At 38.3% G+C, this 24,113-nt stretch overlaps 6 protein-coding genes across 7 annotated transcripts; 4 read left to right on the top strand and 2 right to left on the bottom strand.

The window, feature by feature from the left end:
* The first annotated feature begins 104 nt into the window (after positions 1-104).
* LOC143201628 (uncharacterized) lies at positions 105-1,410 on the top strand. The gene is made up of 5 exons (XM_076412798.1): positions 105-318; positions 369-569; positions 626-774; positions 831-1,046; positions 1,097-1,410. Exons 1-5 carry the CDS (start codon positions 187-189, stop codon positions 1,299-1,301), a joined length of 903 nt encoding a protein of 300 aa, XP_076268913.1. The 5' UTR covers positions 105-186; the 3' UTR covers positions 1,302-1,410.
* Positions 1,411-1,806: 396 nt separating this feature from the next.
* Positions 1,807-5,248, bottom strand: Sac1 (phosphatidylinositol-3-phosphatase SAC1). The gene is made up of 7 exons (XM_076412796.1): positions 4,945-5,248; positions 4,676-4,885; positions 4,372-4,620; positions 4,162-4,317; positions 3,986-4,100; positions 3,292-3,922; positions 1,807-2,428 (listed from the first exon to the last, which is right to left on the bottom strand). Exons 1-7 carry the CDS (start codon positions 4,977-4,979, stop codon positions 2,079-2,081), a joined length of 1,746 nt encoding a protein of 581 aa, XP_076268911.1. The 5' UTR covers positions 4,980-5,248; the 3' UTR covers positions 1,807-2,078.
* Positions 5,249-5,388: 140 nt separating this feature from the next.
* LOC143201629 (coiled-coil-helix-coiled-coil-helix domain-containing protein 7) lies at positions 5,389-6,238 on the top strand. Its single transcript, XM_076412799.1, has 2 exons — positions 5,389-5,529; positions 5,798-6,238. Exons 1-2 carry the CDS (start codon positions 5,389-5,391, stop codon positions 5,909-5,911), a joined length of 255 nt encoding a protein of 84 aa, XP_076268914.1. The 3' UTR covers positions 5,912-6,238.
* Positions 5,965-8,795, top strand: LOC143201627 (cytokine-like nuclear factor N-PAC). Its single transcript, XM_076412797.1, has 7 exons — positions 5,965-6,238; positions 6,305-6,458; positions 6,515-6,680; positions 6,729-6,854; positions 6,910-7,203; positions 7,265-7,457; positions 8,268-8,795. The coding sequence occupies exons 1-7, from the start codon at positions 5,965-5,967 to the stop codon at positions 8,480-8,482; spliced, it is 1,422 nt and encodes a 473-aa protein (XP_076268912.1). The 3' UTR covers positions 8,483-8,795.
* A 2,004-nt stretch (positions 8,796-10,799) lies between these two features.
* Positions 10,800-18,456, top strand: LOC143201618 (terminal nucleotidyltransferase 4B). Of its 2 annotated transcripts, none has more exons than XM_076412787.1 (8): positions 10,800-11,287; positions 13,284-13,477; positions 14,767-14,906; positions 14,968-15,162; positions 15,241-15,384; positions 16,380-16,490; positions 16,559-16,852; positions 16,912-18,456. In XM_076412787.1, exons 1-8 carry the CDS (start codon positions 10,959-10,961, stop codon positions 17,122-17,124), a joined length of 1,620 nt encoding a protein of 539 aa, XP_076268902.1. In that variant the 5' UTR covers positions 10,800-10,958; the 3' UTR covers positions 17,125-18,456. The 2 variants fall into 2 exon arrangements, with proteins under 2 accessions (XP_076268902.1, XP_076268903.1); XM_076412788.1 differs by lacking the exon at positions 10,800-11,287 and adding an exon at positions 11,813-11,971.
* A 767-nt stretch (positions 18,457-19,223) lies between these two features.
* ergic53 (lectin, mannose binding protein ergic53) lies at positions 19,224-23,970 on the bottom strand. The gene is made up of 9 exons (XM_076412791.1): positions 23,720-23,970; positions 23,186-23,340; positions 22,959-23,131; positions 22,612-22,904; positions 22,454-22,551; positions 22,094-22,395; positions 20,344-20,500; positions 20,160-20,281; positions 19,224-19,928 (listed from the first exon to the last, which is right to left on the bottom strand). Exons 1-9 carry the CDS (start codon positions 23,886-23,888, stop codon positions 19,892-19,894), a joined length of 1,506 nt encoding a protein of 501 aa, XP_076268906.1. The 5' UTR covers positions 23,889-23,970; the 3' UTR covers positions 19,224-19,891.
* Between the last annotated feature and the right edge of the window lie 143 nt (positions 23,971-24,113).

Below are 24,113 nucleotides of genomic sequence, written 5' to 3'. Positions count from 1 at the left end.
TAGAAATTACATGGGTTAATTTATATGCATCTTTTTTTTAAACAGCTTCTTTGTCCATCAATGCCAAAAGTTGGCATTGGACAATTTCAACTTCATATGTCGTACTTTCAACTGTTTCTTCGCTAGGCCGTGTAAACAAAACGTCCCCGACAGACTATTTTATCTTCTCGCAGGCTTTTTTAAAAGATGAATTTCAATCCTACGATGGAAAACGTGAATCAAAACTTCAGCCCAATGTTCACGAATACGGGATGTTATCCGGAGAACAGTAGTAGTGACGAAAACGACTCCGGATCCGAGCACGAAAATGCCCTGCAGGTAGGATATTTTATTTTGCCAATATTTATTTTAATATTTTCGGCTATTAGATGCCGATACAGAACATTATGAACCACCCCACTGGCGGTTTGAACATGGGCTTAACGCCAATACGCAAGCGCAGAGGAAATTTACCGAAACATGCCGTCAAAATTTTAAAGCGCTGGTTGTATGAGCATAGGTATAACGCTTATCCTAGTGACGCGGAAAAATTAACGCTTTCGCAGGAAGCGGGACTTACTGTTTTGCAAGTGAGTGTTCATAATGAAGTACTTCAACCTTAGGTCCATCGCATATGTTTTTATAGGTTTGCAATTGGTTTATTAACGCTAGAAGAAGAATTCTGCCTGAAATGATTCGTAGAGAGGGTCACGATCCGCTCAACTATACCATTTCGCGTAGGGGAAAGAAGATTTCGGCTGCTAATTTCATCGGAGGTGATCAAGGTCGTATGGGGTACTTATAAAGTTTTATTAAGCAGTGCTGGGTGCCTATATATAATGTTTTGTTAGTTGGGGTGATGAATTTGAAGGACACAATGCGAAACGCATCAGAATGAAGCAGGAATTCGATGATAGCATGACGTTATTTTATCGTTCCGAGCCGGAGGACGGTATAGACTACGAGAGTTCCAGTCCCAGCGAGGAGGAGAAGTTTAACGCCTCTTGGCAGGGTCCCCTCCAGTATGGTGGCATGACTAACGAAGGACTATACAACAAGAGATACAAGTCAGGCAAGCGAAACAGTACTTGTTCATTAATTAACGCTAGTTTTTTAGTGCTCATTATCTGCCCGCCATAGTCCCCTCGCAAGCGGAACCCATGCCCAAAGTTCAGGTGCTGCCTGCAAACCAGATCGATCCTGAGCCCCCCATGACTGAAGAGGAGGAAAAGGAGCGCTTCAAGTGTCTCTATCTGCTAGTGGAGACAGCAGTGGCGGTCAGACAGCGCGAGAAAGAGCAGGAAAACTCCCAAATCGTTTAAATTGTTGATTTGTTGTTAACTTTACATTTTCTTAGTTCGTATAACAATTTACTGAGGTTCCAGGTTGTAATAATATTTTTGAAAGGTCAATAAAAATATGTTCATTAAATGTTTGTTAATTTTCATTCATTTAGTGTTTTAACTATAAAAGTCTTAAAGTTTTTAATAAGCTATCTATGGCTGTTCATAGACTGCTTAATTTAGACTGACAAAGAGATTCAAACTCACGATAGTTAACAGAGTCCAGCTTTACCAAGAACAAATTGATTCTAAGAACCTACCTATGATTCTTTAGAGTTTTACGATTCTTTAGAAATATTAAAGAGATAATAAGGGCTGGTGTCATTCTTTATTTGTTCAGTTTTAGCATACAGTCCAGCTTTATTACAAGAAGAGTGATTTTGGTTAACCTGCTATGATTTTACAGGCTTCTGATCCTAATATTATTTCAGAGCTAACACAATTTACTAATGACTGTTGGATGACATAAAAAAGAAAATACAACTGAAAATTGTAGATAATTTATTTTCGTTAAAAATAGCGGTGTTTAAATAATACCCAATATTTACATATAATTGTTTTAAACATTTACTATCAACAAATAGTGGTATATAGCTGACTCCCACAATCTACATCGTTATTGTACAAATATGCAGTTAAAAACCTGTACCATTCATTTAAAATGCTACTAAATAATCTTCCAACGCACCTTTCTCCTTCCCCATATGCCGCATCGGTAGTCGGAAGACGTATAGATCCACTCCACAGATCGAACACTTAGGAGGAGGTCAGCTTGGGCTTGTCGACGAACTCAACACCGTACTGAAAGATGTAGTAGGCGGTGGCGGCCATCATTCCGCCCCAGAACATCAGATACAGCAGGCATTCCGTGGAATATTCCGATGGGAATATCACGGAAGCCACGAACATCGTGGTAGCTACCAGCAGGACGGAGGGGAATGTGACGTAGCGCCAGCCAGGCGGCGGGGACAGCGGGGACATCACCTTCCCGTTTCCCAGGAACAAGTCGACGGAATCCTGCCGATAGCCGTCGTTGAAGTTGTTCTTGTAGTAGCGCATGAGCGAGTTTACACCGTCCTGCACCAAGCCGGCCTTGGTTCTTTTACCTGAAAATAATTACGACACATTTTAGCCACATTTTTGCATCGCTGCCAGTTTGACAATTACATTTTTCTGACTGAAGAAAGAGGATCACCCATTTATTTGTTCTGCTGAACTTCAGGAACAATAAAAACGATCAGTCAGTTCTTACAGAGCACAACTTTACCAAGAATAAATTGATTATGATTTTTTATGGTTTCATAATTTTTGCGATTATTCTAAGTGGTATTTATTTCCTTGAATTTGATAAGTTTCTGTAAATCTTAACGTATCTTGAAACCTACAGTATTAATGGATTAATTTTATTTAAACGTGGATATTATCAACGATCAATCTTGATGTATAGTGCTTCCAATAAAACCGCCAATGCGCGTCATAGATGATGTCAAATATACTACCAAATGCAGCTGGTAAAAAAGTAGAATTAGTTTTAATCTAGGAGCGAATTTTGTCTTCTCAATTTACCCTAGTTAAAAAAAAACACATACACTGGCAACGTTTTACCTTGGAATTTGTGAAAACCTCGGTTTTCCATGAATTTTATCAAACTTCATACATTTTCATGATGTTAATTATAAAAGGATGTTTATAACTTTCGAAATAAATAGATACAATCTGTTTTATATATTAGGGAAATATAGCAAGGCTTAAAAGAAATCATGACAACGTCGCAAACTGGAATATAAAAATATTGCGCGCCCATTTTTTGAAATGTTCAGAATACACTCCGGTAAATCTGAGCGAAATTAATTTTAATGACCTCGTCTGACGATTGAACAAGTAAAAAAAAATCAAGGCAACCTTATTTCTTTAATTAGCCCGCTATTTCCTGGTGTTTTTTAAAAAAATTAACAGACCTTTCACTCACCTGTTCGAGTAAAATCAGTTTTCAAAGCTCCCGTCCCCGAGTACTGGGTGCTGATGACGTCGGCATGATCGGCCCATACGTTCTTGAACAGCGTCTCGAATGACTGATGGTCCTCCAGTTTCTGCTCGGGGCCCAGCATCGAAAACCGCCTCAGAACGTTTTCTAGGTTCCTGTGCGCCAGCATGCTCTGCACCACGTTCGTGCGGTCCAGGCAGTCGATGCAGTTGGTCCTGAACACGCCCTCTTGCAGGGAGGACAACGTGCCGTCCCTCAGTATCAGGAAATAGCCCATTTCCTCTTGGTCCAGCGCCAGCCTGTCGATGAGGATGGCCAGCCGGTCCCATTTCATCTTCCGGCACTCGGCGTGAAAGTCGAACGGTTCGTAGCGGACGGACGGATGGGCCAAGGTGTCGATGGCGTCCTTGAATGCCTTCTCCAAGCGTCCTTCTGATCCCACCTGGTCCACCAGATCTATCATCACCTGTCTCCCATACACGCCCGCCAAAGTCTCGATGTGCCTGAGGCACGCGGACTGCTGGTCCAGCGAATCGATGCTCATATCCAGGGTTATAGAGGGTTTGTACCTCAGGTCTGGTTTTTGATACCAAAATAGTGGGATGGAACCGCGGATCTACAAACGTATGTTTTATTAGCAATGAGTAATGAGATTTTTTCACAAATTTCATGCACATACCTGGACAAAACTGGCTCTATCCCCCTCGCCTGACTCAAGAATCTGCTCTGTCTCCACGAAATTGGCAACATTGCCCTCTTTGTCTATACCCCTCCTAAACCACCGAGTTCCTGCTCTAAAATAACATCAACTCACATAGAAACACTCAGTTTACAATCTGATTTAAAAGAACTCACCTGTAAATACTTCTTCTTGATATAATAGCCCATGTGAAATTACAACCATTTATGACGCACTGATTAACAGACACAAAACCGTGCATCAATGGTAACCCAAATCTTTTCAATAATGGATCCCTGAACTGTTCTAATAAATGCTTATTCCATACAAATCTACATTACACAACACACATTTAACACCCTACAGTAATATCAGAAAAAACCTACCTGTAATCTGCTCTCTCTACTAAAGATTGCTGCCAAAATTCAGGATTGATATCGTGCAATCTTTGAATGGAATGAGTCAAATCATAGCTGTAACTAAAGTAAAACCCAGGCGTGGCTAATACATTCTCTACCATATGAAGATACATATTATTATCAGCCAATTTCTGACCATTTAAATGCAATAAACTTCGGCAATAAGGCAGTATTTCTGTTTTTACTAATCTCCATATCGCGTGTCCAGCAATATAGCTACAACATTATTCTTATTCTATTGGAGTCGCTAATTACTTAAATATCCTCATACCCGACTAAATCTCTTTGGGTAACTACAATTAAATATCTTCCAGCTAACAAATTAATAGAACCAAGAAGGCCGCAGAAATCTTTACGAGTGTTAACAGTGGGAATTTGTCCTGAATTGCGTTGTATAGAGACAGCTTCAGAAACGCGATCAATTACTAGTAACTCGTCGCTAGTTTTAGGCTCTATGTAATATTTTTCTGGAGTTATATATCTAGAAAAACCCCCCACGAATTAATGTATAGATTATTTTCTGGCCTAAGTAATACTTACAATGTCAAATCGTTGTATATATCGGATGAAGACATTTTTTATAAATATTTTTAAAGTGTTATAGAAGGTTATTACACGTTAATTTATATATACATAATTCTCAGCAAAACGATAGAAAACTTCAACATGACATATTTATACTCATTTGTCACATTTGACAAGTTAGATTACAATGACATCATTACCTATTTTATGTTTCTTTAATAACAGGATGTCTATTTTTTATTAATCATCGGATCAAATTCTAGAGTTTAATTAAATACCTCCCACTTGATTATATTATTTTTATAATGGAATGGTTTTTTGCATCACTAGCGTGATCTACTGAATTTCTCGTGAAATAACCCCGTAGGTGTGTCACAAAATGACAGAACAGATAACTGTACTGTCTTTTACATAACCTTCCATCATTAGACTTAGTTAACGTCCTTTTCTTCGAGGGATATGAAAAACAAAAATGCTGAACTGTATAATCCTTGCCTAAAGGAACAAAATTTAACTTACAAGTGTTACGATCGGAACAATTACGACAGGGAAAAGTGTTTTTTTGAAATCGAAAACTACAAAGCGTGCAAGAAATTTTGGGTGAGTGTATTTATAGAATTCGTGTGACTTGTAAACAGTAAACACCTACCGACGCTAAGATTTTGTCGTGTTGTAATAGCGGGAAAACAACAAAAAATTGATTTCAAAGTTTTGGTGATATAAAAGTGAGTTAATTGATGTGTTTTCGTTCAAGTAAACTCTATGCATTCGTAAATTTTTCATGTGCAGCTTGCAACTTTGAAATTAACACCTAATTTTTGTAAATCTGTCGTGGAGTCTGTTTGTATCACGTTTTTTCGTCTTTTAGGGGGAAGTTTCTTCATCTAGAAGGCGCCAGGGCATAAAGCCCCATTTACCACCGGTCGAAGAACGTGAAAAAATCAGAGAAGAATATTTAACCAAGAAAAATAAACAAAATTAATTATTTAAATTAAATTTTTAACTTGCTTTCGTTAGTCCAATATTGATATCACCATGGAATCTCCGCTTAAGGAGTTTAGGGTTAATGATTTTGTCTTTGGTAAAATGTCTGGGTTTCCACCGTGGCCAGCTATAGTAATGGCTGCCGATCCAGCTGCCCCTCCAAGACCGAAGGACAGTAAGTGGGTGTACTTTTTTGGGGAACACAATTATGCTTGGATCGAAGACAAACACATTAAGCCTTTTGAAGAATATAAGGAGCAATATAAAGCAACATACAAACAAACGAAATTCAAAAAAGCCCTAGAGGAATTAGAGAGCATTATAGGTAAGACTGTACAGGTTTGATGGTGATTTTTTGTATTGGTGTTTACGTTTTCTTTCTTGTGGTTAGAAAATATGCATAAAGACCCTGATTATAGAATAAATTTCGTCAAGTATATCTCGAAAGAGCACAGGTCGACGCCGAAAGAGAGCAAGAGCACTCCCAAGAAAATCAGAAAATCCTCTGGTCTCAACTCTACTCCTGTACCTAAAAAGAAAGCTAGGTAATGTTGTGTTTGTTGGGTTAGGTGATGTTTAGTGTTGACAGATGATTTTGCAGAACATCTAGTATGCTGAACGAGGATACCAATGATAACGATTCGATTTTATCGTCGCTTCCCTTGGTCGATAAGGTCCCGAAAACCTTGAACACCTCGAACGTGACGACTTCCGAGAAGGTTATCGGGTTCTGGGCGGGTAACTTATACGCAGGCGGCATCATAAAGGTAAGAGGTCTGGTTGATTGTTCGATTTGTGACCGTATTATCTTGTAGAATCTGATTAACTCGGGTCACCAACTGAATATATGGAGTCACAGTTCGACTTTGTGCGAGGAACTCGAGGAGTACGCTGAGCAGCAACGCACTTACCTGAAGACCTTCAATTCGCCAGCCGAAGTGGTATGTACCTTCAGACATCACGTCATAGCTATTACCCTGCGCTTTTTTTCATCAGGTCAGAAATTCCGACATCATATTCAGCTGTTTGGCGGACCCGGACAAGCCCAAGGAGCTCATCCTCGAGATGGGGGATCTTCTTAGCGGGAAAGGATACGTGGAGATGACCAGCTTGGACCCGGAAAGGTCAAAGGATCTGTCAGAGCTGATCAGTAATTCGGAGGGACGGTACCTGGAGGCCATGATCCAAGGCTGCCGGGAGGAGTCCATGAAGGGGGAGCTGGTGGTGCTGACGGCGGGTGCGGAAGAGCTCTTTCTCCAGTGTCAGTCGTCTTTCAAAGCTATGGCGAAGGTGAGCGATTTTATTCAATTTTTTCGGAAACACCCTCAACCGTTCCGTGTACTTATCACAGGCGACCTTCTTGTTGGGAGACAGCAAAAACCTGGGGGCGGCCTGCAAGGCCCACCTCATCCTGCAAGTGATGCGGGGTATTTTCCTTACCGGGTTTACTGAAGGCTTCGCCATGGCGGACAAGTGCGGCATCATCCTGAAAAGTTTCCACAACGTTTTCAGCTACACTGATCTGAGCAGCAGTTACTTGGAAGGTGAGTCTTCGAACTTCTACATGGCCGAGTGTGCTTTGCGATATTTCAAGGCACACTCCGTCTGTTTTCATTGTTATTTTGGACAAGAGTCTAGTTCTGGAAAATCCCTGCAAGTGCAAGAGTGTTCTAGTTCTCTATGTTGCCAGTAGTTGAAAATTATATGTATATTTGAAGTATATAATTATAAGTAGAATAAATTATCTTGAATTCACAAATTAACCTAATATTTGTGTTGAGACTCAAGTTAAAAATGTTTGATGAAGTATGGTCATGTAAAGTACATAGGGTCATATTTATTTGTACTTTGATCTTCACAGTCTATTATGCCTAAAATTTAATGTAAAAAAAATTATATAAATCAAAATTATTCCTCATATATTTGTTCAAATCAGTTCAGAGCTGTTACAAAAACGTTTTTGACAATATTCACACGGTTTATATAATGTAAAATCAAAATATGAATGGCACAACAAATAAACACTACGTTATTTTGACAGTTCGAACGTCACTCTACGCTGACGTAATTCGCTCTGATTGGTGTTCAACTTGTCGTGGCAAATTGCTGTACTTTCTGCTTACAGTATTTTAGTGATTGTTGATTATCTGTCACCATCCTATCTGCAAGGCCGATATGATTTTGACCTCGCTAGTTTTTTTTTCCTTTAAAACCAAAGCTTACTGGATCAAAGTGTTTTGAGTTGTTATTTCGTTACATACATGGCCGATATGATTTTTAATTTTGTTAATGTGTCTCCTTTTTCCTTTTATAACCAACCCTAACTAGATTTGAGCTGTTGTTCTTTGTTACAGGCAAAGCCGAAATGATCTTGAGCAAAAACTTCGCCAGCGCAGAAGAACCGCTGTCTCAGTTGCAGAAAGACCTGGCGTTGGGACTGGAGATGTCGAACAAATATAGGCAGCCGATGCCGCTGGCGTCGAACGCGAACGAGATACTGAAACACGCCCGCCGCCTGGGCTGTGATAACCAAGATGCCTGTTGTATATACAACCGTACGAGATATTGACACAGAGCTAGCCGGAACATTATATCATTGTCTTTTTCGTTTTCTTTCGGTTAACGTGTAATATTGCCCGCGCCCATTGCATTTATATCGGATATCAATTGTAGATTTCTCCAATTTGTCGGACGAGTCCGTAACGTTTATTTTTTAGTCTCATGGTACTAATGCTGTATTCTATATGATTTTTAATTGGTCGTTTTCCCGTCCCTGTAAATAATCTTTCCGGGTTAGTAGATGTGAAACGGATTTTAGTCTACTTTTTTTTCTTGTTTTAAATATTGTCTCTGGGCTAATAAATTTATATACAAGTTTTGCATATCATGTTTATTTTACCTCACCTCATCCCTACTCCGAATCCCATTTGTTTCCATCACATGCAGGTCTTTGTCGGATTATTGGGACAGAACCCTTGAAAGCTGGGCTACTTGGATACAATATTCATACATAACAACACTCACACATTTCACCAACTAGCTGTTCTACTTTTTTTTTTTTGAAGGGTCGAAGATTTTTAGGCTGCGAATTTTGAGGCAATGATAAAGATCGTTTGGCCAATCCTTTTTGCGAACTTAAAAAGAAGACCAGATGGATAACACGTGCTGGGAAAAACCTGAATAATCCATGGTATCTAGACATTCGGGTTCTCTTTTTTCAAGGGTTGTAAAACGGGACAAAATACAAATTTTTAAAGGTCAATTAATAATTTACGTCGAAATACTACCTAAAAATGAAATTGTTTTATTTCGACCGCCCTCGTCACCCTGCTCAGTTATACGAATTGTTAAGTTGGGTATGTGAAGAAATATTTCATGATACTAAAAATATTAAGCTATAAAAATAAAAAACAAGGTTGAAGCTAAAAACAAAACTGAATGAAATTATCATCTTCAATTGTTTTTAAACTCGTAAAACAAACATGACCTAATAATGACACTTGTGTATATCTATCATTAGCCTGAAGACTATTAATTTTTTCGCTGAAAATGAACAAATATAATAGATAATAAGACTTATTCCGAATAATATATACATATTATTTACAAATACCTGGTAGCTATATTTAAAAAGCCTAGTTTATTGTCCTTTAATTTTTCACGGAAAACATTCGAAGTGTTCGACCAATACCAAGACGATCTCGAGGATAACCGTTATCGTCGGCCAATCGAAAATCGTTCCGGTTGAAAATCTCCCGCGCATTTGTCAGTGGGTGTCAGTTTATCAAAAAGTTGGTCGTGAAGTACAAGTTTCGCGCAAGTGGCGCCACCAGCGTAATATTAAAGTGTTCTACTATTCAAGAAAACTGAATAATAAATCTTTATAATTACTATAGTTTTAGGGTTGTCAAAATTTATTTGAATTATTTAATATACCTCCAATACGTTGTTATTATTTTAAGAGTTAATGCTTTATATTATATTAGTTTAAAAAAATATTTTTAGTAGAGGATGAGGTAGAAAAATATCCATATTTGACCATCCATATTTTGAATATCCATATTTGAATATGACTATAAATATCCATATTCTATATATTTAAATTCATTAAATTGTCGATATAGGAAAAAAAATATCGATAATCGACATTAAAAATATATCTATATTATCATGAAAAAATTAAAATTTTATATATCGGCCCAAGAAAATATCGATATTGTTTAAATAATTTAGGAGATAGCCATGTTTTTAGTAAATTTTTAAGATTAAATACCAATTTTAAAGGTTTATTAAAAAGGTTGTTTTATAATGTTTAAGGAATATATTTACTTTTTTTTTAAAAATATCAAAAAAAGATCGGCTGAGAAAAATATTTATACATTCATTATAATTTATAAAAATTGTTGCTTAATATACTAAGGGTTTAGTGTATAGATCGAAAATATCGAGATATAATTTTTTTTTTAAATATCGATATATTTTTTAATATCGATATTTTTTATAGTTGCAAAAAAATCGATATTTTTTAGATTCAAAAAATTTCAATTTTTTCCTTGGATATATCGAAATTTCTCGCAGTCGGCGACACAACTAATGAATAATATATTAGAGAACAACATTTTTAAGTTTGCGTAATATATTTTTCTATTTATCTAATATAATAATTTACTAGATAAAGTTATTTCTACATTTATTTTCATGATGATACCACAGAATTTGACTTCCCCGCTTTAGATTCTCGCCAGCATGGCTGGCGTTATCTGATGGTGAGACGTCGAAACTCGGTGAATATATATAGTTGCCTGAGGCGCCCCTGTGGTTAGAAGGGTGTACTCTACGGGCGACCTGTATTTTGACAGATACCACTCAGTAGCTCTCACGCTTGTCATTTCGACATACAGTGTCAATTTTCGCAGACGTTCGAAGAGAGTCGTGTGATAGTGTAAGGTGTGACTTGCCGTCGACCTTTTTCAAAGTGTCCTGTTCGGTTCATGTACGGGTTATAGGAATTGAACGCGTGTGCGAACGCGACGCCTTTTCTTTTGATGGTTTCGTGCGTGACCTGGTTGATGCCGGAGCAGGACGGTCCAGCCAAATTGCTCTGGCTGAGAGTGTGGAATACACAGAAGGAGGTCGATAACATGAACTTGAGAGACAGTGACAACGACACGGACGGGATAACCAACGGATTCAACAACCACCAGAACACGATCATGAACGGGAAAGCCGACAAAAGTGGTAATTTTGCCCGCGCGCGGCGTACCAAGAGTGACATACGACCTAGTCAGCGGCCCCTGCATCGGAAATTCGTGACCGATTACGGCGGATGTCCCTGGAGACAGGAGAAATTCCATTACGCCAGGGGCTTAGTGGGGTAAGTACCTCGAATTTTTAGCAGTAACGAAAAAAAAACGTGCTCTCTTAACCAATATGTGCGATTGGCGTTCTGACATAAGATGGCCTATTACAGCGTTGCCGGATCTTCCGGGGGGAAAACGTCGAGATTTGTAAACAAATACGGGTTTTCTTCGAAACCACCGGGAATCCGTTTACCCCACTGACCTTTATACCGTCGTCCATTCGGCCTTTTCGATAATTTCGCCGTATACCAAACGTTTGGCTCGAGACACTCGAAAATAGGCGATTTTGTTACAAAACACTTTTTACTTATTTTATGTAACATCATTCGAGGACACATTTTGATAAGATCAAAGTAGGTTCTGAACAATATTGTTTATAACGTTTTTTTTTATTTTGTTTCCGTGTCTCTCTGACAGTTAACTATTTTTGTAAGGTTAAGTTGTTTTATTTACATTCTTCATCGCCATGGCATTTTTATCCTTATCCTGGTATATCGTCTATTAATTTTTTTAAAACCGTTTTTTTCGAATGGTCGAATTCCGACCTCGGCCCGGTGGAATAGTGTCAATTATCCGACAAATCGGCGTGTATTAGTGTGTGTTCTTATTGTGGAAATGGGTGGATATAAACTCACTAGCGTCCCCAAACCGATCGACTACAACGACGACGGTTTGAATCTGTACAAGACCTGCATGAGGTAATGAAATGGCGAATCGTTCCGTTGCTAACCTCCGAAAAAATTTCGAAAGGCATCGGTCGCTGCGCCACGACGGTTTCCAAGAGATTCTCGCGTTAACGTTCACGGATTCGGCGAATGCCGCTTTTTTTCTGCTGCCCCCTTACAATAACACGGCTCTTGCTCGGATGCCAGCGAGTTTTTGTGCGCGAGGCCTTAACGGTACCCTCGGAAGATCCGTTGGTCGAATCCATGGCCACCTACGATCCAATCGGAAGCGTCCGGATGATAGGCGATGGAAAAATCGACGCGCGATGTCGAGGAATTTCTCTTGTTCTCGGCCACGTTCTTTTCTACGGACACTTTCACGAAATTTCGATATTATGCAGGAAGAATAGCTTCGTACTTGGAATAATAAAAGTGATCGAATCCGATACGATTTCGACATGAGAGTCTACATGTGAGCGTTAACAGGTGTCTGATGTCTAGGTTTTCGGATTCGAACAGGAGTACACGGTTTTACGGCTTGGAATTATTCGGTGTACCTCCCTCAACCCCCCGTTTTCATTTCATGTCACTCCTATGGTACTAGTAGTTCCATTGTGCAGGTTTCTTAAACTCAAACCTTTGACCACACTATCTAATAGGAAGTCCACGTAGGCCTACTAGATTTATTGAGCTTGATGCACTTTGTGAACCTTGCAATGGTACATAAATGTGTTTTGCTGTAATACTTGAAAAATATAACGTCCGATGTAACAGCGCCCTCTTTCGACCCATAAAACTTATTGAACAACTCATTTAATCAGAAATAATCCGTCAGTTTGAAAGACATTTCCGTCATTATCGAGAATTACATTAACATTTAAAGCAAAAATAATAAATATTATATTATGATACAATAATCAAAAATATAATTAATAAAGATTATCGTTACCTTTTATTATTAAAGCATTTTTTTAAAATATTTACCTATAATCTAAAAGTAGTGGGTTAAGTAGCAAAAAATGACTTAACAAAAAATTAGGTTATAATTTAAGCGATGACAGTTCTCGTTATCATTATAACCTAATTTGACATCGTTTGTAATTTTGACAATTGAAAGGTGACTGTATTCTATCAGTTAAACTCTTATTATGAAATATTTCCAAGAAACACCATGATTTGTATAATATTTGATGCCAAACCTGTAAACTTATATTTCTTGTATCGCTTTTCCTTAAGTTTTACCAAATATTGTCGAAAAAAATGGGTCGTTATTTTTGACAGTTGAAATTCGATTGTTTTTTTGTTTCGCATCAAGTCAATACTAACACGGCGTTAATTTTTTCAGACTTCACCAGGAAATCGAGCATTTCTACAGCTACATGAGTCCCACGGAGGCGGAGCACAAAGTAAGAGCGGAAGTAGTCTCCCGAATAGAGGATATAATAATTTCCAAATGGCCCGAAGCACAAGTGGAGGTCTTCGGTTCATACCGTACCGGCCTGTACTTGCCAACCAGCGACATTGACCTTGTGGTCATAGGTGAGTTCAGTACTTCTTTTTTAAAGTCCGGCAATAATATATAATATATTTGACGTAAATTATGTCAGTAACTGTCAGATGTCAATGAATTTTTAAGATTATAAAAAGCACGCAGAGATGTTTACAATCGATATATTAAAAAAAATATCGATATAGTATACTTATTGAAATAAGCTACATTTTTATAATCATATAAATAACCTAATTAATTATTAATTCGTATATAATAGGCGCTGAATAAATGTAGTCTATGATAGTAATGTTTTATATTTTACAGTATGGTAAATAAATATAATAATAAATTACGTAACGAAATTGAGCTGTGGTTTTGAGGTTACCTTGTGGTTAGTTCAGTAAGTATACTATAAGTCCTAATAATTATATTCTTTATAATATATTATGCTTTACTCTATTTCAATAATTTCATAAAATCGTAAAAATAATTATTATTAAATAATTTAAAACAGTGAATAAAAATTATATTACATTTATGTAAACGTATAAAAAGAACAAAAAATTGTAATCGAATAAAAAGTACAGAAACCACAAGATATAAGCCGCGGGAAACACGTATGAGCCCGATGATAAACGAACATTATTCGTTTATTCAAGCGACGGCATTGGCCGAGCATTTCGTAATGTTAACGTATATCTTGATATTTTACTTAACTTTTTCTGTTATCTAGCAGGCGTAGTTTTCTGTTTTTTTTTAACTAATTGCAAAAAATTTGTAGAAAAGTATTACAAAATTTATGTTATCATATTTATACTGTTTGTATATTATAATGTAGACGACATGCACTTTGGGCAAACATCTATGTATACATTCTACCAATTCGTTCAAGAGGAACCGCGTTTGCCAAACCAGCGTGCTTTTTGTTTCCTTTTAGTGCAGCCACTTGATCGCCATACGTCGGATTGGTTGGGATCTCGATGCATTGTTGCCGATACCCGTTTTATATAAGCAATATAAGCAAATTCTAAAAAACGATATTACTTTCCCAGTTCATCGTCATTCTTTATTCGATTAGAATCGGTATGCTTGTTATACGTCGAGCTTACCGTAATCTGTCCGTAACCTAACGATACGATATCGTTCAGTAAGTGTTGTCGTTCGATAAAAACACGGTTTTCTGATTTGATGTACGTTTTATTCGTAATTGCGCTCGTCAATAGTCGACAGTGTAAAATCCCGACAAGTAAGACTGATGATCTCCAAGTGGCACTCTTGAAAGTAGTTTGGAGGTCGTGGTTTGCGGTGTATGCTAATGTTAAACACCGTTCCGCAGGTAAATGGACAAACTTACCTCTCCGCACGTTGGAACGAGAGTTCCTGGATAAAGGTGTTGCCCAGGAGGACAGTATAAAGGTGTTAGACAAAGCCTCCGTCCCCATCGTAAAACTGATAGACAAAAAGACTGAAATTAAGGTGAGCGCGATCAGAGAATACGCCCTCGAGAGCACGGCATCACCTCTGTTTCTCATTTCAGGTGGACATATCCTTCAATATGTCGAACGGCGTAAAGAGCGCCGAACTGATCAAGACCTACATGGAGCAGTTCCCCGTCCTGCCCAAGTTGGTGTACGTGCTCAAGCAATTCCTGCTAGAACGAGATCTGAACGAGGTATTCACAGGCGGCATTAGTAGCTATAGCCTCATACTAATGTGCATCAGTTTCCTACAAGTGAGTACATCGACCAACCCCCCTGCCTCCCCTCGACGGTTCTCGTCATCTCTTAAACCACCATCTTTATTTCCGCAGCTGCACCCGCGACAGGACGGCGTCAGGCAAAGCAATGCCAACTTGGGAGTGCTGCTCATAGAGTTCTTCGAGCTCTACGGCAGGAAGTTCAATTTCATCAACACGGGCATTCGAATAAGGGACGGCGGGATGTATATCACTAAGGTGAGTGGGTGCTTGATCACGTCTTGTCTTAAAGACACATATTTTGACCAACTTCTGTGATCTAGATAGTTGGACAGACCTAATTCTGTGTAGAACACCCCATGTTGTAGCCCATGTATTACCTACTTGGTTGAGGTACATTATTTTTTAAATTTTACATGGGTTTACAAAAACACTGGCTAAATTTAGCGGTTAGTGCCGAAAAACAGCTGGTTCCTCCCTGGTGAATCTATGCGGTCTAGCAATCGCTGGTTTTAAATGTCATATGATGGTACATATAAAACTTTTTTTGGACTTAATTGGCGAATCAATAAAGGCAGTAATAATAATGTTCGATAAAAAATATAGAAGATTACACCATTATTTAAGTCAGTAGTGAAAATTTTTCCATTCCACAATCTTTTCAGCTATAATCAAGTCAATGAGAAAAAAAATAACGTAAAGAATGCAACTTTGAGTGATCCTTTTTAACTTATCCAAGCGATAAATACGACATTTAATATATCAGTCGTGGCAGCCAACTGTCAACACTATCGGGTTTTGTATGATCCTTAGTAGTGTATAGTATATGAGACCCTAATGGTTAATTTGTATTAGTTTTAAATAGGCCTAGTGATGTGTGACAAGGGCTATAACAATTTTATTATTATTCCTATAAAATTATTGATGTAGCACAAAACTTAAGTATTCTAAATTTTTTGTCGTTTTCACTCGATCCACTCGAAAATAACTTCTAGTCATTAGAAGAGAAAGACAATTTAACTTTTCAATTGACCTGTTATGATCAACTATGATCCTAACTGCAATTTTTGCTACTATTCTTGATGGACAAACCCCATCAATGTATTGACTACCTCTAGCTTTTGGTTATTACAAGCTTAAAATGAATGGATGGTTAATTGCAATAAAATGTGTATAAAAATATTAATTACCTTTAGTATTTAGTAGTATTTCTAATACAATTATAATTGGATTTCTTATTTGATGATGTCTAGGAGGAGATGCAAAAGGATATGGTTGACGGCCATCGGCCCAGTATGTTGTGCATTGAAGACCCTCTACAGCCGTCCAACGATATTGGGCGTAGTAGTTATGGCATTCTGTTGGTGGGTAGCTCATGATAGTGAGTCAGCTCGACGTTCCCGCTATAACGATCTTGGGTTTTGTGTTACAGGTGAAGAAAGCCTTTGAATACGCCTACACCATATTGACGAACGTGGTGCATCCCCAGTCGGCCAATAACGACTGCTACCTCCAGAGTATCTTGGGCAGAATAGTTAGGGTGAGGGACAACGTGGTGCAGCATCGGCGGAAGATCGACGAGAGCGTGCGGGGGACGCAGGTCACCACCCAGGCGATCGCCTCCGTCCTGGTGGGCGCGGTAGGAGGAGGCGTCGTCGCCAAGCCGTCCAGGTCGTCGAGCACGGGCAGTACCAGCAGCGCGGAGGAGAGCGGCGTGAGCTCGGAGGTACGACCACGTCACCGCCCGGCTCCCCGAAACGCCTTCTACCCCTTCGTCTTTTGCAGGGATCGGACCGGCCCTCCCGCGACCACTCGCCCAACATCAACTACCAGGCCCGTCCGCTAAACGCGCGCAACAAGATCAGCAGGTGGAACAAGAACCAGCGCGGCGGCCCCTCCCACCACCATCATCATCAGAGTTTCAACTCGCACAATCACCGGAACAGCGGCCAGAACAACCTCACCATGACCAAGAAGAAAAAGCCGGAAAGACAATAGTGTATAGGTTAGCTTTTATTATCGTGTTGTACATATGTAGATTTAAGAGGAGGCCTTTCCCCGAGTACCCCTCCCAGAGCGCGCAATAACGCTTCTTCGTTCCGGTCCACGACTTCGAGAGACCTCTCACCGTAACTATCGTAAGACCATCTTGGTTTGCAGCGCGCGGCCTCCCGCAAGGACGCGTGTATTATCCGTGTACATAGTGAAATTGTTGGTACATCCAAATTATGTATGTTAATTCGTTCTTTCCACCTCCCCCTCTCTATCTCTCAACCCCACCCCATCACCACCACCACTCAAAATTCAGATAAACCGTACTAGATGTCCTGCCTGTTTTAAATCAACTTCGATCGTGCTAATCGGCGACGGGGAAAGGGGAAAGTACCCAAAACGCATCCAATACATTTATTCTCGAGGTGACTGGGAAGGGATTATCAACCTTCATCAATCTTTCTTATGATGAATTGCTTTCCTTTTAACCCGTAGATTTAGCACAGTGTACGTGTTTTTTTTTAATCGATTTTCTCTTCTTTTGTTTTTTAATAGTGATTATTAATTTTATCTTTTGTTCGGAGGGCATCTCGTATATTTGTAAGCGTATATATATATATTTACTGTATATATGTATAACGAAGGGAAGAAACCAGTTAAAATAGCGTTAGAAATGGTTAAAATAATAGAAAACTTACTATAAAATGTGATATATTTGATAATTACATATATTTTAAGTGAATTATGTATATATATATAGATATATGGTTTTTGTTTTTGTGTGTGTGTAATTTTGTTTATCGAGGAATAGTGATTTTTTTAGTTCATCATGACGTCGTGTCCCGTAACTCTTCTATGTTCAGTTTTTTTCTTTTTTTAACAAGAATGATGTACTTTTTTTAATCTCGTACTTTTCCGAAGAGCCGTATAACGGGGGAGCGTTCGCATTTTCTTCGGTCGAATACCACGCGACCGGTAGTGATCCTACAGATGTTCGATCGATGAAGGTGCGATCGCAGTCGCCCATAGCAAAACACACGATTCAATTTTATGTATTTTTTTTTCTTGGCCTTAGCATGTAAGATATTCTCCATTTATTATATATTATGTAAAAATTTTTTCGATCAACATCATCGTTTTTAATAGGGATGTATTTATGTAGACCTACTATGGTTAAGTACAAATTACTAAAGAAAATACCAAGAAAAAGTAAAAAAAAATCAGAATTTCTATTTGAATATATATATGTATATATATATATTTATTATGTGCGCTAAGAATATTGGATTTTTTGGGATAAAATACTGTCGAAAAATATATTTCAGATCAGAGCGCGAATCTGTGTTTTATTTCCTTTTAGTTAGTTTATTTCAAGATGTACATACCTTAAATACTGTAAAGTGAACCTACACTTGACATTAAATTTAAATTAGTCACTTGTATGTAGAGTTTTTTCTGCACTATTGGATATTTCAGAACTTCGTCGCTTTTAAAGCATTGTCGTATTTGACCGATATGTCAAATATAATGATTTACTCTTAATCAGAATAAGAAGAGATGTAAAGCTGGCTGTCAAGAAAACATTGTTTTGAAACGCCAAGAGTTATTTGGGAGATCGATTCAAAATCACCAACACTAGGTATGATATTTTGTTCCCTATAATCGTTTTTATTTTGTATTTATTTTTAATAAATTGATTTATAGAAATTTTGTTTTTGATTTGAAACCTATCCATAAAAATTACTTAACGTCCATGTTTTAAAGTTGTTATTGTCAACCTATCGACGTTGCATAAAAAGCGATATCAGCGCCACACGTATCTGTTGTCTTTCGTTTAAATAAAAAAATGAAAAATATTTTTTAATACTATTTTTCATTAATCTGCTTACAATACAGCCTAAATTTTTTGACATGCCAAGCATACCACCTTGGTTACAACAATTTATAAATTAAACTTCGGACTATTTTTCATTATTTTATTTAGTCTAAATTTTTTGACAACTACGTCAAATATATCTTCGAGGTTATAACTACTTACAAGTAAAACTTCAAACTGACTGTAGATCGAGTGACATATGATGGTAATAAAAATGAAACGCCGAAAGTAAAAATACACATTTATTTTCTTGCTATCTTTTTTCTCAATGATACCAGTGGGTATTACATAAACCACCGCGGGACATAAAAAATTATGCAATATAACAAAAAAAAATTGTAACAATGGTTAAATCTAAAACGCGATGAGGTTGGCGAATGGGGGAAGACGCGTTAAAAAATAAAGAAATTAATTAACTTCAAACAACGACTTTTTTGATAGAGTATAACTAAATAACACAACCGTACGGTATAATTTATTTTAAATGCATCGTAAGCCTAGTTTAAAATAGTTGTAGAAAATATGTCTTTAAAATATATGTATATATAGAGAGAGAAAGAGAGAAATGTATGTATGTCTTGGCGCCAGAGAGTTGACGGAAGAGTCGAGAACGTTGACACTGCTAAGTTTGTGGTTGTTCTACGTTCCCTGCTAGATAAATATGCGACGCAAGTAAAAAATAATCTCACAAAATAACACTATATAAACTATTTTGTTCAGTAAAAATAAGATTCCGTTATTTTCAGAAAACAAAAATTGTCAGACGTCAATGTTTTTTTTGAGCAGTTCATTGTTTCCTTGGGTGATCGGATTTTGGCAATTATCATAGGTAAACTATTAGTACTCGTTGAACACACAATTATAGATGCAAATGTACAAAGTGACCGATGACAATGATTAATAAAACTTCTTGGACTGGTTGTCTTTGCTGTCCCTGGAACAATGAGGTTTCAGTTAGGGTTTAGGACGCGAATTGGTATAAACATTGAAGACATTAGGGACGTGAAAAAGTAATCCGCGTTTCTTAAATTGTATTTTCTTGTTATTAAATAACGAATTAGGTTGATTACTTTCTCGCGAGCCCTATAATTAGGTGTTTTAAAAATAACGTCTGTTTTACAGTACTCTGAGACTGTAAAGTAGTAAAATGAACCCCTAAACTCACCGATAAACGTTATATCCTAAGATGATAGCAAGCTGCACTGCCACAATCACCAGTACGGTGGTCACGGTAACGCAGGATACTTGGGGACAGCTTCCTCCTCCTTGTCCGGTTTGACTGGCCATCTGATGAGAACAATTTGACGGATATATAATACGTGATCAACACACAACCGCGCCGTACTTACCTGAGCCATGTTGGATTTAACATGATTGAGCCCGTCTCGCATCTCGTTGATCAAGGCCTGCGTATCATATCCCACGGCCTGTACCTGGGCCGTGGGTGCTTTGGCCTGATTATTTATCACCGTGTCGATCCTCTGTTTTATCTCCAGTATAAACTGCCTGAAATGACGTTGGAATCAGGCCAGAACCACAGAGAAAATATAGATTTAACTTTATAGGCAATTTTGGAGGGATATTTCGCGTGTGTTATGTCTAGATGTCACTACTTTGACTTTATTACTTGTTTTAATCCCTACGCTAATAGCCGCGAAGGCATTTGATTGGTTCATTTCGTTTCTACGGTACCTTTGTTGTTTTTTTCTTGTTTTGGGCACCCTTTTCAGTGTTGGAAGTCATTAGTCGTTCGTACAATATAAGTATAATGCATCCATATCGTTTTCCTTCGAAGAAGTATCCCACTGGCTTTAAAAATGGTCTGATCCCCTACCCTAACTACGTAAACATATTCTTGGAAAAGCGTAAATTCAGTAATTAAATAGTGCAAAATTTTATGGTCCAACTAAAAACAGATGTGTTAATGTACCATCGATACTTTGAGGAGGTTCATATCAATCAAGAAAATTAGTTCCGGTAAGTATCTGAATAACTATATCGGTTTAAGGTTACTTAACCAACATAGTTTGGACATTTTTTTGGATCCATTAAAGCTCATGGAAAATTGTGAAGAGGATAGATGCTTTAGATAATTTATTTATTTACTAACGGGGGATGTATTACTAGGAGTTGAAAAATTGCAAACAAAATTTTACGTCGTACCATATGTAAATGTAATTTTTGTTTGTAATCAATTATGACTGACTTAGTAGATGGGCCAGTTGAGACTAATTTCATAGAGGCAAGGCAATGTCTCATGCTCCGAGCTCCAACAAAATTGTTTTATTATACTTCTAGTTCTAGTAGTTCTTTGAACCACCTCTTTTATTTTATCCTGCAATATTGCCACGTCGATATTATAATACAATTTTGGCAGATATTATAAAAAGTAAATTTAAGACCTTTTGATTACACAGTACATAATGATCTTGACGGTACTACACAGATATGAAAAAGGCGAAAGACTGAAGAGAGAATTTTTAATTTTTAAGTTCTTTTTATATAATCTCTATCAAAGAACCAACCAAATATTTTCAGAGCAAAATGTTTTCCTCAGAGCAACCTACAATGAAATTACCTCAATAGACGATTATCACCCCCATTCACAAACTACTCAAAATAACAGTGACCTCACTTCATCACAATGTCGAACGTATTGCCTATCGCAATTTGTAAATTCGTCTGATATATTCAAATAAGTAACTGAATTAGCCTACAAAATTCGCCTGGTTGCCAAACTTGTCTGCAAAAACATTAGTAGTAATAATTACAGGTCGTAAACTGGAAAAGTTGTTTTGGTACTTTGTTTTGATACATTACAAGTCGCCGCTTATTATTACTCTGATTTAAAATGCCGAAGCCACTAGGTAGTCAGAGTCAGAAACACATTGGGTCTCTGATGGATTAGTTCGATATGATAGATGTACTATAATGTTAAAATAAATTCTATTTAATAAACGGCAACATTGTGACGTTTTGACGTCATAAATTTAGTTGACATTTTATTGAACGGGCTATTGGTAGTGGACGTAGCGAAACTCTTCACCAAATTGAGTTTTCCCTCTAATACTCTATGGCTAGAATGCAATGAGCGCCTACCTCAACTCTCGGACGGTGTTCACGATTTGGTTCTGGTTGTTGAACATGGCGTCCACCTCGTGCCTCCGGATGGACTCCCCCGCCACAGCCGGTTGGCCGGGGGGCGGTGGGGGGATATTGGCGCCCACCGCGCCGTGCTGCTGCGACACCAGGCTGATGGTGCGCTCCTGTTTGCCGACGATCTCGTCCAGTTTCTTGTCCATCTGTTTGGCGGTGTCGTGGATGTTGATCAACCCTTGGAACAGTTGCTTGTACTCGCGTTGGTACTCGGTCTCGAACCAGTCCTCTACGTTCTCCTCCGCCTGGAACACATCGGGAACACTCAACCCTTTCAACTGAGACCACTATGCCCAGTATTACCTTTGGATGACTGCTTTTGTACTCTTCCTTCTGCTGCTCTAGCTTCGCCTGGTACTCCATGTACTCCTTTTGGAGTTTCTGTTGTTCGTCAGTTAATCCTGATTAAAAATAGGAATAACCACCCGATCTTAACAACATATAACAATTGATAACCATACCTGACTGGCTGGGAACGGAACCCGCCGTTATGTAGCTGCTGGTGAGGAAATGAATGACGTCGTGGTCATCCGCCAATCCCCCCGTGGCCGCCGACAAGCCAAAGTACCCGTTCTTGGGTAGAACCACGTTCTCGGCTCGGAAACACAATTCGTAGTCTTGCTCATTGTTGGTCATGCCGTTGTGGAACAGCAACGTCAACACGTTGTTGTAGTAGTCAATCTTGGCCCGGGTTGGAAACGGTTTATTACGGAAATCCCTCAGACATCCGGCCAGCTGTTGAGTCGAACCGTCACTAAAACACCATCGTTAACAAAAAAGAAACTGAACACCACAGACCAGGCCTTACTCTTGGTGGTAAAATTTCACGCTGCCGTCATTGACGATCGAGAAAATGTACGGGTTATTGTGCTTGTTGTCGTTGTCAAACGAATCGAAGAATATCCCCAGACCTGTCCACTGGTCCGACGATCCGAACGCCTCTCCGTCGTAGGCGCCTTTGTTTTGGGTATACCAGAACGCCTAAAAAAACACACCGTTTCTTTATTGTTCCCACCTTTACCTAAACACACTCACCATTCCGTCAGCGCCGATTCGACCTCTGCCGCTTATCCTGAACGCAATGTCCACTTCCCACGAATCGAAGTTGACGGGATTTTTCGTCCATATTGCTCCCTTCTGACTCCGCAACGAGGGAGCTAACCGCACGCTCTCCGAACTCGCTATCGCGTCTGTTGGAATGTACAAGAAAATCAAGTTAGTCTTGGTTTTACATATTCTAAAGGCATAAATTTAGTCATATTTGTGTTGAATAGAAACGGCAAAAAATGAATGAAACCAATCGGGAAAAAGGAATATATATCTTAACGTGACCGTTAAAGAATATTCTCGTAAAGGGCACATTTTAATTTAATAGAATTAAATTGTTTTTAAGAAAAAATATTAATACATATGTTTTTGGTTATATACGTGTCAAAAACTATCTATCAACGAGATACGTGTACCATGTTATTTGCATTAGATCCTATGCGCGAGAAAAAGACAGTGATATAAGGATACGTTGACATTTCAAGTAAAATTAACTGACGTGTACGAAAAAAGTCTACTTACTGCCGCCGTATTCCCAAAAGGGCACTGATCCATCTTTTTGAGCTAGATACGGAGGTTTGAATGAGTACTTATACTCGAACCTCTTTGGCACTTTAATACTACTCACTAAACTTACGAATAATAATAAAACTACCGAGGATATATTCAAAAACTTAACCAATCTCTCCATGTTTACATCTAGGCTGACAACTTGGCAAGCCGGCAAAAGTAAAATTGTGTTAGCGCACTGTTCCCAACAGAATGTCTAAAAACAATAAACCACGGCCTCTGATGGACAAAATGATGACACCGCGATGATACCTTGGTATGTGAATGTCAACAAATAACCTCAATTAGAGTGCTGATATGAGATTGTTGTCTTGGTGAAAAATGTTGCTAGCCTCGAACTATATTA

The sequence above is a fragment of the Rhynchophorus ferrugineus genome, unplaced genomic scaffold (assembly GCF_030347505.1).
Source record: "Rhynchophorus ferrugineus isolate W39M unplaced genomic scaffold, kcgeb_rfMv2 rfM8, whole genome shotgun sequence".
NCBI classification, from domain to species: Eukaryota; Metazoa; Arthropoda; class Insecta; order Coleoptera; family Curculionidae; genus Rhynchophorus; species Rhynchophorus ferrugineus.
The sequence above is the reverse complement of the archived record's forward strand: the minus strand, read 5'-3'. Positions and strand labels throughout refer to the sequence as shown.

Coding starts and splice junctions, on each gene's coding strand:
- ergic53 (XM_076412791.1), bottom strand. CDS start 23,888: ATGGAGAGATTGGTTAAGTTTTTGAATATATCCTCGGTAGTTTTATTA. Junction 22,905..22,958: donor GTGAAATTTTACCACCAAGA/GTAAGGCCTGGT, acceptor ATGGTGTTTTAG/TGACGGTTCGACTCAACAGC. Junction 22,552..22,611: donor TTCCGTTCCCAGCCAGTCAG/GTATGGTTATCA, acceptor ATTTTTAATCAG/GATTAACTGACGAACAACAG.
- LOC143201618 (XM_076412787.1), top strand. CDS start 10,959: ATGGTTTCGTGCGTGACCTGGTTGATGCCGGAGCAGGACGGTCCAGCC. Junction 15,163..15,240: donor TGTGCATCAGTTTCCTACAA/GTGAGTACATCG, acceptor TTATTTCCGCAG/CTGCACCCGCGACAGGACGG. Junction 15,385..16,379: donor GCGGGATGTATATCACTAAG/GTGAGTGGGTGC, acceptor GATGATGTCTAG/GAGGAGATGCAAAAGGATAT.
- LOC143201629 (XM_076412799.1), top strand. CDS start 5,389: ATGAAAAACAAAAATGCTGAACTGTATAATCCTTGCCTAAAGGAACAA. Junction 5,530..5,797: donor AAGCGTGCAAGAAATTTTGG/GTGAGTGTATTT, acceptor TTCGTCTTTTAG/GGGGAAGTTTCTTCATCTAG.
- LOC143201628 (XM_076412798.1), top strand. CDS start 187: ATGAATTTCAATCCTACGATGGAAAACGTGAATCAAAACTTCAGCCCA. Junction 319..368: donor AGCACGAAAATGCCCTGCAG/GTAGGATATTTT, acceptor TTCGGCTATTAG/ATGCCGATACAGAACATTAT. Junction 570..625: donor CGGGACTTACTGTTTTGCAA/GTGAGTGTTCAT, acceptor ATGTTTTTATAG/GTTTGCAATTGGTTTATTAA.
- Sac1 (XM_076412796.1), bottom strand. CDS start 4,979: ATGTCTTCATCCGATATATACAACGATTTGACATT. Junction 4,101..4,161: donor TCAAGAAGAAGTATTTACAG/GTGAGTTCTTTT, acceptor ATGTTATTTTAG/AGCAGGAACTCGGTGGTTTA. Junction 3,923..3,985: donor ATAGAGCCAGTTTTGTCCAG/GTATGTGCATGA, acceptor ATACGTTTGTAG/ATCCGCGGTTCCATCCCACT.
- LOC143201627 (XM_076412797.1), top strand. CDS start 5,965: ATGGAATCTCCGCTTAAGGAGTTTAGGGTTAATGATTTTGTCTTTGGT. Junction 6,459..6,514: donor GTACCTAAAAAGAAAGCTAG/GTAATGTTGTGT, acceptor ATGATTTTGCAG/AACATCTAGTATGCTGAACG. Junction 6,681..6,728: donor ACGCAGGCGGCATCATAAAG/GTAAGAGGTCTG, acceptor ATTATCTTGTAG/AATCTGATTAACTCGGGTCA.